Below are 13,540 nucleotides of genomic sequence, written 5' to 3'. Positions count from 1 at the left end.
GACACTCCCTGACTTCTCTGATTTCTCAGTGGTCACAGACCATTCAATCTCTTTGAGTTTCCGTTGGGTACAAACAGTTCCACGAAACTGGTATATTTACCAAATAAAGAGAAGAATGTATGGCCCCATCCTTCCCCGTAATTGCAGAGTTTCTGGTTCTTGAGCAATGATAAGACTGAAACTTAAATCGGGAGCTACAAGAAAGACCAGACAGGGGACAGTGAGAGTCTTTCTTCCAACTGTGCAATTTACCTCCGTTTTCATCTGCAAGGAAGAAATCGTTCCGTGATTTAAATGAGATCTCTTTAAACAGAGGAAAATCCCACAATGAAAAAAAGAGTAAAAAGAGGCAGATTTAGCACAGTAGACAAGGTGTTATGGCAGATAGACCTTGGTTTGCATCGTGCCTCTTAGAGGTCCTTACCTGTAACTTTCTGACCCATGAAGTGAGCTATTGGGACATCTAAGGTTTGTTGAGCTTTGGACCATACCTGGAAGCTCATTAGAAATGCAGAATCTGGAGTCTGCTTTCTACCCCAGAGCTCCTGAACTGGAGTGTAAATTTATCAAGATCCCAGGGGGCTTCATATGCAAATATAAGCTTGAGAAGCCCAGGTATAGACTGGATAAGACGCCATCTAGCATCAGACTGGGCATCTCATAAACTCTTATTTGCAGAGGGCGTTAAAAGATTATTTATTTTTCCTATTCTATGTTGAGTGTCAGAGGTGAATCACAAGGTGTGAGATTTTTTCTGCAAATACTGGCTAATGACCCACCTTCAGAGTCTGGGAGAGGTTCCAGTGGATAACAAAGTACATTTATGGTTGTTTTCATTTCCTGGTGGGCTGTGAATCTGGGGAGGGGTAGGACAGAAGTCACACCAGCTCAATCTTTTTAGAAAGGAAGACCTAGTTTTATTATATCATAGAATAAAAGTTAGCACCACTCCTGCAACCAACACTGCATGTAAAAAGCGTTTTGTGTAAATAAGAGGTAGGAATTTGCTCTTTTAGAAATGAATAATTGTGAGCCTATTTACAAGACAATAGGTAGTTATCCTCAACCCTGGCTCCACATTGGAATCACTTGGACAGCTTTAAAAAATGATGATAACCGTGACCCGCCCACTAGAGTCCAATCTGAATCTTTGGGTGGGACCTCGGCCTTGGGATTTAAAAAGAAACTCTGCAGGTAATCCCAAAGTGCAGTTGATGGTGAGAACCCTTGCCGTTGAGTTTGTAAATGTTCTCCTAAAAAAAGAACGCAAAGAGTTGATCAAAACGCAAAGAACTGAACAAAATGCAGTGTGGGCACGGCCGCAGCTGTTTGGAGAGGATGTGGCTTGGGTGAGCCAAGAAGAGGGCGGGAGGTCAGACAAGGCAGTGGGATAATGGGCCTCTGTGGCCCAGAAAATATTTGATTACATGGAGGCCTGCCTTTCTGGTATGAAGATACCTACTTTATCACTTAAGGATGTTCAGTAGCAATGAAAATGGTATGCAGATTGTGCCTTGAAGATGCTTAAAATGTATTCACTGAGATATTTATACTCAGGGAGCTTGGAAAATACCCCATTTTTGCTTTCTGCCTCTAATAACTGTCTGCCTTGTCCAGGTTGTTTCCAAGGACCATTTGGTTTTAGCTCAAGATTGGTCAAATTCTTTCCATGGGGTGCAGAATGCCGGACGTGGTAATTACTGTAAGGACTGTTAATTTTTAGAACCTCCGACATACAAGATTATTTTCCCCCTGATTTACAACATACAAGTTTCCAAGACAACCAGACTCAGGGGAGTTTTCCTTGGGGGAAATGAGAGGGTTTCTCTGAAATCTTCTCCTCTCTGAACCCTTCAGTGTTGCTTTGTTCTCTTTAAATGCCACATTCATAACCTCACAATGCAATGACACAGAGCTCAACTCGGGAAAGAGCGGCCAGCCTCAGGGAGGATATGGAGCCCAGCTGAGAAAAGAAGGAGATCCCTGACTTTACTTCTCTTTTATGACAGTGAAGTATCTTCTGGTGTAGAAAACTAAGTGGTGGCTGGCGCCAGGCTGATCCTAGTCAAACGACAGTTCAGACGAAATGTGTTGGGCTGGAAAGTTGCATTGATCAGAGCCCAACTGGGCCTTCAAATGACAGCTGCTAGTTCCTAGAAGAGAACTGTCAGCATCTACCTGCAGGGCACTCCCCCACCACTGTGGGGTTCATCCGTGGCCTCACAGGCATCCCCACTGAGTGGCCAAGGACTCGGAATTGTCCTTTCAGTGGACAGCCACTCCAAAGAGCACCTGAAGCTTTGCCATGTGGATTCCTCTTACACACGAAAGAAAATCCTCTGGAACTGCCATTCTCAACATGGCGCCTTTCTCTGTCTTGTCTCTGTACTGAAGCCAGAATACCCAATTTGGTTCTCGACAGTGGAGGATGAAGGAGAAAGAAAACACCAGTGCCTCTGAGGTATGCTCACTCTCTCTCTCTTTAAAATAGGAAATGAGAAAAGAGCCGGGGGAAACAAACCATAAGAGATTCTTAAAGATAGAGAACAAACTGAGGGTTGATGGAGGGAGGTGGGTGGGGGATGGGCTAGATGGGTGATGGGTGTTAAGGAGGGCATTTGTCATGATGAGCACTGGGTGTTGTATGTAAGTGATGAATCACTGAATTCTACTCTTGAAACCAATATTGCACTGTATGTCAACTAGCTAGAATTTAAAAAAAAAAAATGGAGGGGCGCCTGGGTGGCTCAGTTGGTTAAAGCATCTGACTTCCGCTCAGGTCATGATCTTATGGTTCATGAGTTCGAGCCCCGTGTCAGGCTCTGTGCTGACAGCTTTGGATTCTATGTCTTTCTAATCCTCCCCCACTCCTGCTCTGTGTCTCTCTGTCTCTCAAAAATAAATAATAAACATTAAAATAAACAAACAAACAAATAACAACTTGAAAAGAAGAAAGAAAGAAAGAAAGAAAGAAAGAAAGAAAGAAAGAAAGAAAGAAAGAAAGAGAGAGAGTGAGCCAGGATGGGAGCATTACTACTGACAGAATGTCCCACAGACAGAGAGTTTCGGAATCTGGTGCTCTAGAGGCCTTACACCCGGCTTGCCATACAGATTTCAGACTGGCTTCACCTGTTTGGATTCCAACCACTCTTAAAATGCAGAGGCTGAGAAGGAAGTCGTCAGGGTATTGACCACTGGAAACTTCTCAGTCAAGAGCCAGGAGGGCGGGAGTGTGGTGAGGAGGGTGCATGCCCTCTCTGTCCTGTTGATTCCGTGGTGTTGCCTGGGGCCATGGGGGCCAGTGGTACCCTGTCACTTCTCTGTGCCCTGGTACGGGGAGGCACAGTTCCAGGTGCAGTGATGTGTGAACAGGAGAAAGAATGGGCAGTGAAGAAGACGAAGAGGGGAGGCCCAGCTAAAGGAGAAGCCCCCCAAGACCTCAGCCACCATGAGGGGCAAGCCAGCCAGACCTTCCCTTCATTTTTTGACCCAGGTGGTTTTTCTCATTGCCAACTGTAAGGACCATCCTTGCTTTCAGCTTTCCCTGCTCTTGCTTTGCTTTTGAGTGTTTTCTCCCCTCTTTCCCCATTTTTCTGTAATTTCTTTTCTCTACCGTCCAGTCCATGGGATTTGGTCTGTGGATTTTTGCAAGATGTTCCTTGCATAAGGAAATGCAAAGTTAATTTAGTTGTGCGGACGCTGTATTAAGTTAGAGAAGGGAGCCATAGAGCAATGGTTGCTGAGGGATTTTCCATGGGATATTAATTTGTGTTATGTGAAAAAAAAAAGGTTCAGTGGTTACGTAAGTTTGAGAATTTCTTGGTTACATAATGTTGACTAGACATCTCTACTGTGGGATGTATTTTAACTTTCAGTGTCCTGCTATTCATTGAGAAGTATTTAGGACTGGCATACGGTATGGTCCCTATCTATCTATCTATCTATCTATCTGACCTACCATGAAATCTATTTTCAATGCAATTTCTTTGGCCTGGTGTTTTATGAAAGGCACTTTGGGAAATGTTGCCTTCAAAAATGCTGGCAGTCAAATAAGGAAATGAGAATATATAGCTCACCAACGACCCAAACGAACATTGCAGAGGCAGAACAATATAAACGGAGAATGCTCTGAAGTCTGACAGTAATGGTGAGGAAGTTCCTTCAGCTTTCTGACAGTCTCTTTGCCCTGCATTTGAACGAAGATAATTTTTGCCTCTTCTGGGCTATTGTGAGGAGGAAATGAGAGGCTGAAGTACTCAGAGAGTATAAGATACACGGATACAGTCGATAAATGATAATGGTCATTCCATGAGACCAAAGCATGAAATCATGTCTCTAAAATGCACTTTTAAATTTCCAAACATACTGCATATATTGGTCACATACTATCAGGAGTCTTTCTTGAGTGTTGTGTATGTGTTGTGGGTTATGTTATTGTACATACATAGCTCTTTCTTTCTGTGTAATCTAAACCACCTTATTTGTATTATTTCATAAATAGAATGTGGAGCCGGAAAAGACTTTAAGATCATCTAATACAAATTTTTCATATAGTAAGTGACACAACTGAGTCCCAGAGATTAGGTGATTGTGCAAGGTCACGCAGCCAGTTAGTGGCAGAACCAGGATCACCAAGATTCTTCCTGTTCACCCACACACTGAAACCCACAACTTCGGGAATTTAGAAGGAAAAAAAAAAAGTTTTGGTTCTTAATAACATTGATGGAGAATCTGAGGTTCTGCGGGTTGAAGTGAGAATTCTTTAAGATTACACAAGCACTTTGCTACAGTTCTCTTTCTTCCTGCTCCCCTGCATGCAGGCTTGCCCTTGCTGCAGGTGTCCCCACTTCCCTCTGCTGTGTCCCCCTCCTCAGAAATCCCCCTCACCTCTCTGACTCAACTCTGCAAAACTTGTGTGTAATTATGAGCTTCATTCTAGCTTCTATGGCTTTTTCCGTAGAGTGCAGTGTGCAATGTTATTGTGTACATGTGCACTTTTATATTCCCGTGACTATTTGCTTTCTGTTCAACTTTGAGTGGGTCTGTTGGGTCTCCTGTTTCCCTTGGATGATAATGTCTGTAGTCAAAAAAGGAAGAAAGGCAGGCAGGATTCTGGTATTTTTTAGTGCCAGCTAACTGTCAGGAAGTGAATTAGATCCTCTCATGGAAACCATCACATTTAGTCCCCATATCATCCCTCCAGCCAATGAGGAAATCGATGGGCTGACCTCACCCAAGTGCTCAGCAGAGCCAGCATTCATTCAAGTTCAAGTCTGTTTGCTTCTAAAGACCATGCTCTCTCTATGGCCCCACATTGCTCTGCAGACCTTTCCTGGGGCTACCATGCACACCACAGGTGCTTGATAAATGTTTGCAGATAATGACAGAAGTGCTTTCTTTACAACCCGGAGAACGTTCACTTGCAGGTCTATCCTGTGGAAGTCAATTTAAAAGCCCGTGGAAAATGTATCCCAAACCTGTGGGAGATGAATTGGGGCTAAAATATGAGGAATAACGCTTGATCATGCAAGCCCAAGAATACTGCATTCACACAAATACCAGCTGTTATTTTGCTCATTCAGAGCGAAGTGCCAGCCGGCACATTCGGCACGTCTCAAATTGCCACTGAAGCCTGCATCTATGCACATGGAGGCAAAATTCTTTCAGAACTATTCTGAACTAGACTTTGAGATTCGCTTATGAGCCACATCCGACAGAAGGTGATGCGACTGGACCTTGTGTGTGGCTCCAGTCTCACTGCTGAGTGCAGGGCAGACAAGCCTCAGATCCACCCACTGTCATGATCGGAGAGGCGCTGCTTTCCTTGGGGGGAGTTACGGCTTGCCACGTTCAAATGCAGCAATAATCTCTCCACCCCCCTTCGAGTCTGGCACCCTTCCTATCTGTCGCTACTTGACGTGAGCTTCCATAGTCAGTGGGGTGAACACGCTGCCTGCTTTGTTAAGCCCTTTTCTACATGATTTGACTAATCTACCCAGCAGTAACAGAAATTGTAAATCTAGACAATGACAAAGAAGCACCGCAGTATATAAGTATATTCTTGGTAAACTAATTTTCCCCCTGCCACTCTCAAAGCAATATAAACTTTGTTGTTCCTCCCGGATCTCGAATGCTTGTAATAAATTCTTTGAAATGTCAGTAATTTTGAACTGAGGTTTTTTTTTTTTTTTTTAAGGAGATTTTCTTTCTTTCATAAAGGGAAAAATTGTCCCTTGCAGAGAATGTGGATAAGTATGTTTTGTTTATTTTATTCAGTGCTGAGTACGGTGGGGTAAAGGGACTCCCATTTCCCACCCAAACTCTTGCTGAATGGATGAATGATGCATGGAAACCTCAATTTACCAGACAATGGGATACACAGAAATAAATTCGTACTGTTTCATATCTGCGGTATAATCAACAGCTGCTTAACATACTTATAACACACAAAGCCTTTCCGTCAGTATGTTGTATTTAATCTCCATGATAATTCTCTGGGTTTAGATGGGTTTTGTCCTCCATAATAATTAATTTTCTTTCGGTTCTTTAGCCTGAGAGGAAGTCTTATGCACAACTGTGTGGACTCTTCCCATTTTTGAAAGGTCCTCACAGCCTGAGTTGCTCTAGGAGGATGCTGCCTACACCGTGATATTTCCACCATTTTTACCAAACTTACTGGATTTCATAAAACCATAAATCAGTTGGGTGAAAAATGTCAGCCAAACCAATTATTGACTGTCAACACTTTTCAATTCAATCACAATGATCGGTTTATTAGATCCATGCATACGCAGTTTGGTAAGCCCCAATCTACTGTAAAACACACGCTTGCTTTTGGATTGTGCAAAATTTGATGCCATTTTCAAGTTCAACTAGAAAACGGCATCCAAGACCTGAATGGAATTTACAGCGGACAGAATGCCACCAGCCTTGGAAAATATCTGCCAGCTCAACCCAAACGATGAGGGTTAAAGTTGAGGGATGTGAGACACGCAGCTCAGGCACAACATTTAAGGATTTGCTTCAAAACACAGTAATCAAGATGAATAACGTGATATTAAGAATTTTTTTAACTTATTTTTTTTTGACTTGTTTATTTTTGAGAGAGAGACAGGGACACAGTGTGAGTGGGGGAGGGGCAGAGAGGGAAGCCAACACCGAATCTGAATCAGGCTCCAGGCTTGGAGTGGCAGCACAGAGCCTGACACAGGGCTTGAACTCATGAACTGCGAGATCATGACCCGAGCTGAGGTTGAGGTTGGATGCTTAACTGACTGAGCCACCCAGGCGCCCCTAATGTGATATTTTAAAAGAATCAAAACGAATGTGAAAAATTCATGATCCACAAAATCAGCATTACTGACTTTTTTCCTCTTGCCTCAGACTCCAATACGACTCGAGACTGTTACTGATCCTGTATCTAAAAAATTGATGTTCAGTTCATCTTGGATTTGGGCATTTGTTTTGATTTTTTGAAACACTGCACTAAAATATTACCTATCTTGACAATTGCCTTTTGGGGGGCAGCTTGAATCTTGCATCTGAGTGCCTCCCTTGCCTCACCCTAGTCTTGGTCCAGGTTAGGAGAATTCTACAGTGATTCAGCCTCGTGTAGGCGCGAAGATGTCTGAGTTCTTTTAGAATCACCAAGGCCACAAAGGGATTATGAGGTGAATGTGCCTGCAAAGGGTAGCAGAATATGCCACCCCCAAACGTGTCACTTCGGCATGAGGATTATTTCAAGCCGAAGGCAACTAAAAACAGGTAGATATAAGAAAAGCTCTCTGACATTCCCTATTTGCCAAAAGCAGGGCATAAATGTGTAAAGACGTGCCCCGCCCCTCCCTCTCTACCAGGAAGGATGGCAGTTGATGACTGGGAACAACCGGAGAGCCTTTTCAGCAATCGAGGAATCTGTATAACAGATCTTGCTGAAACCAGCCCATACCGCTGGGCAATTCCTCACATATTTGCTTTCTCACAACTTGCCATCCCTGGAACTTCCATGTCCTTCTCCTTTGTCTTGTCCCTTCTCTACGAATGTGTTGTTCTTTTGTGAAAACGCTACCCACCGCTATGTAAACCCTAGTTCTAACCACTCCCTTTGAGTTGCGCATCACTGAGTGCTCCCAAGGGTGACGCCCATGCTAATAAGCTCCTGTTTGGTTTTCTCCTGTGAGTCTGTCGTTTGTGAGTCTAGTTTATGGGCCCAGCCTGAGAACCTGGGATGAGCAGAGAGGACAAAGATTGTTTTTGTCTCCTGCACCAGCATGGGTCACCCAACCCAGTTTCAGAGGTTTGTGATATAAAACTGCAAATAGAATAGAAGAAGGAGCTCGAGAGAGTGTCTAATTTTACCCCCTCGCTTTATAGATGAAAAAACTTAGACTCACAAAGTTTTAACTCATTCCAGGTTAAATGAAGACTAACTGCTGGAGAGAAAGGAGGTTGGCCCAGGGCGCTGAGCCCCTCTCCCTCCCTCCCTCCCTCCCTCCCTCCCTTTCTTTCTTTCTTTCTTTCTTTCTTTCTTTTCTTTCTTTCTTTCTTCTTCCTTCCTTCCTTCCTTTTTCTTCCTTCCTTCCTTCCTTTTTCTTCCTTCCTTCCTTCTTTTCTTTTTTTCTTTTTTCTTTCTTTCTTTCTCTTCCTTCCTTTCTTCCTTTCTTTTTTAAAGTTTTTATTTTAATTCCAGTTAGTTAACATGCAGTGTTACATTGAGCCTTTCTATAGGAAGAAGCCATTGGAGATCAATTTGCTTTCAAAGGATGAAAGTCATGTGCCTCTAACGGCTTCTCAAGGGGTTGGGCTCTTTGGTGATAATATACCACCCTCTATCACTCACACACTTTGGAACTTAGTGTTGAAAGTTTTGTGGGAAAACGTCCCACATGAGAAGATCAGAAGGCTGTATCTACTGCATAGCAGAGGTGGAATGGATGCAGTTTTACTCCTGGGTGCCTGAGTGGTAACAAGACCTTTCCCTTAGCAAATGCATGTGGTCGAGAGCAATTTTATACTATCTCTCGAGCAACTTCACCTCTGAGGAGGTGACCATGCCCCTCATTCCTCAACAAGCATAGATAACTTTCCCTCCCCTAACTGCTTCCATGGATTTCTCTCTCCCTCTGTTATTTATTAAAATGTGCAATACAACAAGAAAGGGAAAAGATTATCCTGCCTCCTGCCATGCAAGACGACATGCAGAAGGCCAAGGTTAAATGCAGCATTTGGTTTCGTAAGCTCCTCTAATGCATAGGTGTGGAAAAGCAATCTGGGACCACCGTTTACAGCGGTGACTCTCTGAGGATAAAAACTTGACTTTAATTTGGACTCTCTGGCTAAGATAAAATCTGCTTCTGCTATCATTATCCCACTTATGTGTGTCCCCACTTTCTTTCCACTCTGCCACCCAGCTGAGTGGGAAGAAATTAACCTGACCTTGAAGAATACTCACAGAATCTTCAGGACCACCGAGTTTTCAATAGCCAATACTATTCTACAGGCCTACCAACATTTCCATAGACTCCCAGGCCTGAAAAGGATCTTAAAAATTATATAGACCACACATTTAACAGACAAGGAAACAAAGTCCAAAGAGCTAATGTGACTTGTCCAAAGTTGTCAGCTAGTTGGAGGAGGGTCAGAACGAGAGTAAGACCTCAAACCCTGGAGCCCCCCTATTCCCATGGCACTGTGACGAGGCTCCAACCACATCCAGCTTATCTCCAGATCACTGACGAAAGGGCATGCGCGCATCAGGGCTTTTACACAACGTTTAGAATTTCCCTAGTGCAAATACAGACTCCCAAGGAACGGTCTCCAGAAAAGCCATCTCCAAGGTCACAGAAAGGAGGTATTCACCATTCTTATGCTTACAGGGTCTTTATCCAGATCAAAATTATATGTTGAAATTAAAACCGTACATTGTTTTTTCTACCTAGGAATGATGAGACCCTATATTTTCCTCCCCAAAGTTGCTTCCATTTATGTTTCTGATCTGCTCCTGCCCAACCCATTCTGTATGTCTAGTTTCAGCTTCTGGCACAGCCTGGGGCCAATGGGTTAGGGCAAAGGTAAGAAGTATGGATTGATATTTATCCTGGAACCTAAGGATTAAATTCAACTCATAGGTGTGTTTTGTAAACCCAAGTCTGCTTTTCTTATTTATCCTGAGAAGTATAAATTCTCTCCTCATCCTTCCTGAGAATGAATTTGTGGGTGGGTAGCTCTTGAGTGCCCATGGAGATTCCAAAGACAGCCCTCCAGGGGCCAGCTCTGGTGCCCACGCTAGACACCCGGCTCCCCTATAACCCTGAGCAACCAAAAATTAGTACTCTGAAGTGATAATACTCTAGACTCCTATCTGTCTTGAAGCAACAACAGACTGGTTTTGTAAATGCAGTCAATTTCATGGAATCGAGTAAAAGGGTGGAAAACTCATATTGCAATAGTAGAGCAAAACTCGACCAGAACTATTTGGAGAGTTTCAGTCTAGAGTGATACAGCCTGCCAGCTCTCTTCGCTTTTTTTTTTTTTTTAATTTTCATCTCGAGAAATGACCTCACCCAACTAGACTGACACAAGCCACTTACATTTATTATATTTTTCTGAAGATGTGACAGCCTCTGTACACTTGTAGAAATAATTATTATTCTTCAAAGTTGTTTTTTAAACCTTCTGAATTCCTGGTTTTCCCTGACAACCTAAGTTGCCTAGTTCTAAACTGCTCTCTCGCAAGCAGAGTTTGAACAATGTAAAAGGACAAAGCCCACATAAAACAAAGAATTGTAAAATAGAATTTAAAATGTCATATCTGATTTTAGTTGATCTTTGTTCTTTTAATCATCTTCAGACAAAAACACTTTACTCTGGTGCATAAAGATCATTACCTTTGAGAGTTAAATATCTTTGCAGGTCCTCTTAAAGTTTTCTTTTTAAAAAGTTCAAACATTTCATGTTCCACAAACTCAAAAACCCCTCAGTTAGTGTAGAAAGAAAACAGTATTTCAAAACCATGGAATTCTTCATTTTCTTTACACATGCCTATAGTAAAGGGGAAAAAAAAAACCTTTTTCTTCTTAAAAATTAGTTCTCTATCTACTCGGCAATATTTTAAAATGTTTTACTATATCATTCCTTCAGTGGTCATGCATTAGATCCACAGAAGTTAAGAGTATTACCTTACCAATGTATTTGTTAAGTTTATGAGTTAAAACCCCGATAGGAAAGGGGCGCCTGGGTGGCTCAGTTGGTTGAGCCTCTGACTTCGGCTTAGGTCATGATCTCACAGCTGGTGAGTTTGAGCCCCGTGTCGGGCTCTGTGCTGACAGCTTGGAGCCTGGAGCCTGCTTCGGATTCTGTGTCTCCCTCTTGCTCTGTCCCTAACCCACACGCATTCTGTCTCCATCTCTCTCAAAAATAAATACACATTAAAAAAAATGTTTTTAAACCCTAATAGCAAAAAAGAATATTCTCTCAAGGCTGTAAAGAAAGAAATGTGACTCTCAGCCCTCATTTCTTGCAAAAACAACACAAAACGCAACAGGTCCCCTGGATTTTCATAGGAAACCATTGAATGACTTCTGGAAGTTCTCCTGTTGGAATTTATTTCCATGAGGCTGATCGGTCACCTCATCCACAAGTCCTATCAACAGCCATTCAAATGGATTGTCTACATCTGACTTTCAGTGGCCAATAGAGATTTATAAGATATTGACACTGTTCAGAAAAGACTGATGTCCACAGAGCTCAAAGTGTCGCTCCACTGTAAGGAACACTGGACTGGATACAACAACTGGGGACTGAGCTAAGTAACTTCATCCCTCAGAGCCGCACAAGTTCTTTTCGTTGGTAATTTCTCCTATTTGGGTGCCTCACATAGAGGAAGTGTTTAATCATATGGTGTGTAGGTCCATCTAATTTAACTGCTCCTAAAAAGCATTAAACTCATTCTCTGGAATAATAGAGTTGAATTCCAAATGCTAAAAACATTAGGATGGCTGCAATCATGCATCTTGTAAGTTTGATTGTACCTATTTTCTCCGTAGGTGCCAAGTGCACACTTTAGATTTTTATAGCCTGCGTTCATGGCAGTCCCAGGTCAAAGGCATTATGTTGTCTCGCACTTGTAAGATTAAAAAAAAAAAATACACATTCAAACCCGACTCAAAAGAATGTTCACCTTCCAAGCAACAACGACCCAAGTGCCGGGGAAAACACAATTACTCATCTTACCCAAATGGTTTCATTTCCAGGAAAACTTGGGGCCACCATTGAGAATTCAAGTTCATAGCAACAAAGTTAGGGGACAACAAACAAAATCAGTTCTCAAATGCTAACTCTAAATCCACTGGTCTCTCTGTGTGTCAAGCTAGTGTGGCTTTGCATACTTTGCTGTTGAGGACCTGGGGACTCATGGCTATTGTTGTCCTCAGGTAGGGAGGGCCGCCTGCCCCAGAATCAAGGAGGGGGTTGAGTTGGCATTTGAAATGAGTGTATGGGCTGCTCACTTTGTTGGACTTTGTCACTGTATCACCAATGCACTAAATCATCTGTCATCTCACTGGGGAAAACATCACTGTGTAAGTCAAAACCTGGGCTATTCATTTCTGGATCTGAGGTGTTGACACCACAGTCATTATATTCTGAAGCTAATTTATTTTAGAGGCATCTAAGTTAAGAATGGCTTTCTGAACTTTAAAGTTCTGTATTCCTGAATGATGGTCGATTAAGGATAAGCTCTGGTAGTTAGCCTGAATATCTATTTTTGATGCCCTGGGCCTCAAGGTAAAAAAGTCAATGTATAGAAGCTTTATTATTTTATAAAGATGCAGATTTGTTGAGGCTGTTTGCATAATTTTAGAGAAATTGTTAGTCCGTGGTTGGAATGGTTGGAATCTGGGACACAGACCAGGGGCTGAATTTCTTTACCCTCCTAACCCCAGAGAGTCTTTAGAAAAATAGAAACAAAAGAGCACAAAGTACTTAAGGTAAGACACTGTTGTATTCATAATATAGAGAAATAACCACCATGCCTCATGGACAGGAGATGCAGTTCTCCACGGGGCTACAAAACTGTGCTGGTAATAATTTTAATTGGATGCTATCTTTGCTGCCTTCAGAAAGTATCATAAAATGGAATTATTACAGGCTACAAGTGCACTTACAGTGCCGGCCTCTCACAGGAGGAAACAGAACACATTTATCCATTGGAGGGCAACATCAATGGGCTTCTATTTGTTTCCTTTACATGCATCCCCAGCCGCCTGCTATTTGCTTCCTCTTCCCTACGTCTAGGAGATCAATTCGAATTAGGTGCTGCAGACCTGGGTGCTAAGTCTGACCGGCCCTCGGCCTGGGGGGTGGGGGGCGGCGGGGGGACGGCGCGACCCCGAGGACAGGTCCCCCAGAGCTCACGGGGCGGGGCGGGGAGCATACCTGCAGAGGATTGGGTGGCGTGAGCGGCGACGGAAGGCCATGTCCCGGAGACTGGCTGGCTTTCTGAGGGGGGCTCGCGCTCTGCTGAGTCGGAGACGGTTGGTTC

General features: G+C 43.1%; 1 protein-coding gene across 1 annotated transcript in view; it reads right to left on the bottom strand.

The window, feature by feature from the left end:
• The window catches only part of POU6F2 (POU class 6 homeobox 2), a 470,270-nt gene that overhangs the window by 113,482 nt on the left and 343,248 nt on the right, over positions 1–13,540 (bottom strand). Inside the window, exon 6 of the mRNA XM_040471600.1 lies at positions 13,435–13,534. Coding sequence (XP_040327534.1) covers positions 13,435–13,534 — 100 coding nt within the window. The remainder of the gene's footprint in view (positions 1–13,434; positions 13,535–13,540) is intronic.

This window comes from Herpailurus yagouaroundi, unplaced genomic scaffold (genome assembly GCF_014898765.1).
Source record: "Herpailurus yagouaroundi ecotype Mexico unplaced genomic scaffold, PumYag 100, whole genome shotgun sequence".
Classification (NCBI taxonomy): domain Eukaryota; kingdom Metazoa; phylum Chordata; class Mammalia; order Carnivora; family Felidae; genus Herpailurus; species Herpailurus yagouaroundi.
Note: the sequence above shows the minus strand (reverse complement) of the source record. Positions and strands in the feature narration are given on the sequence as shown.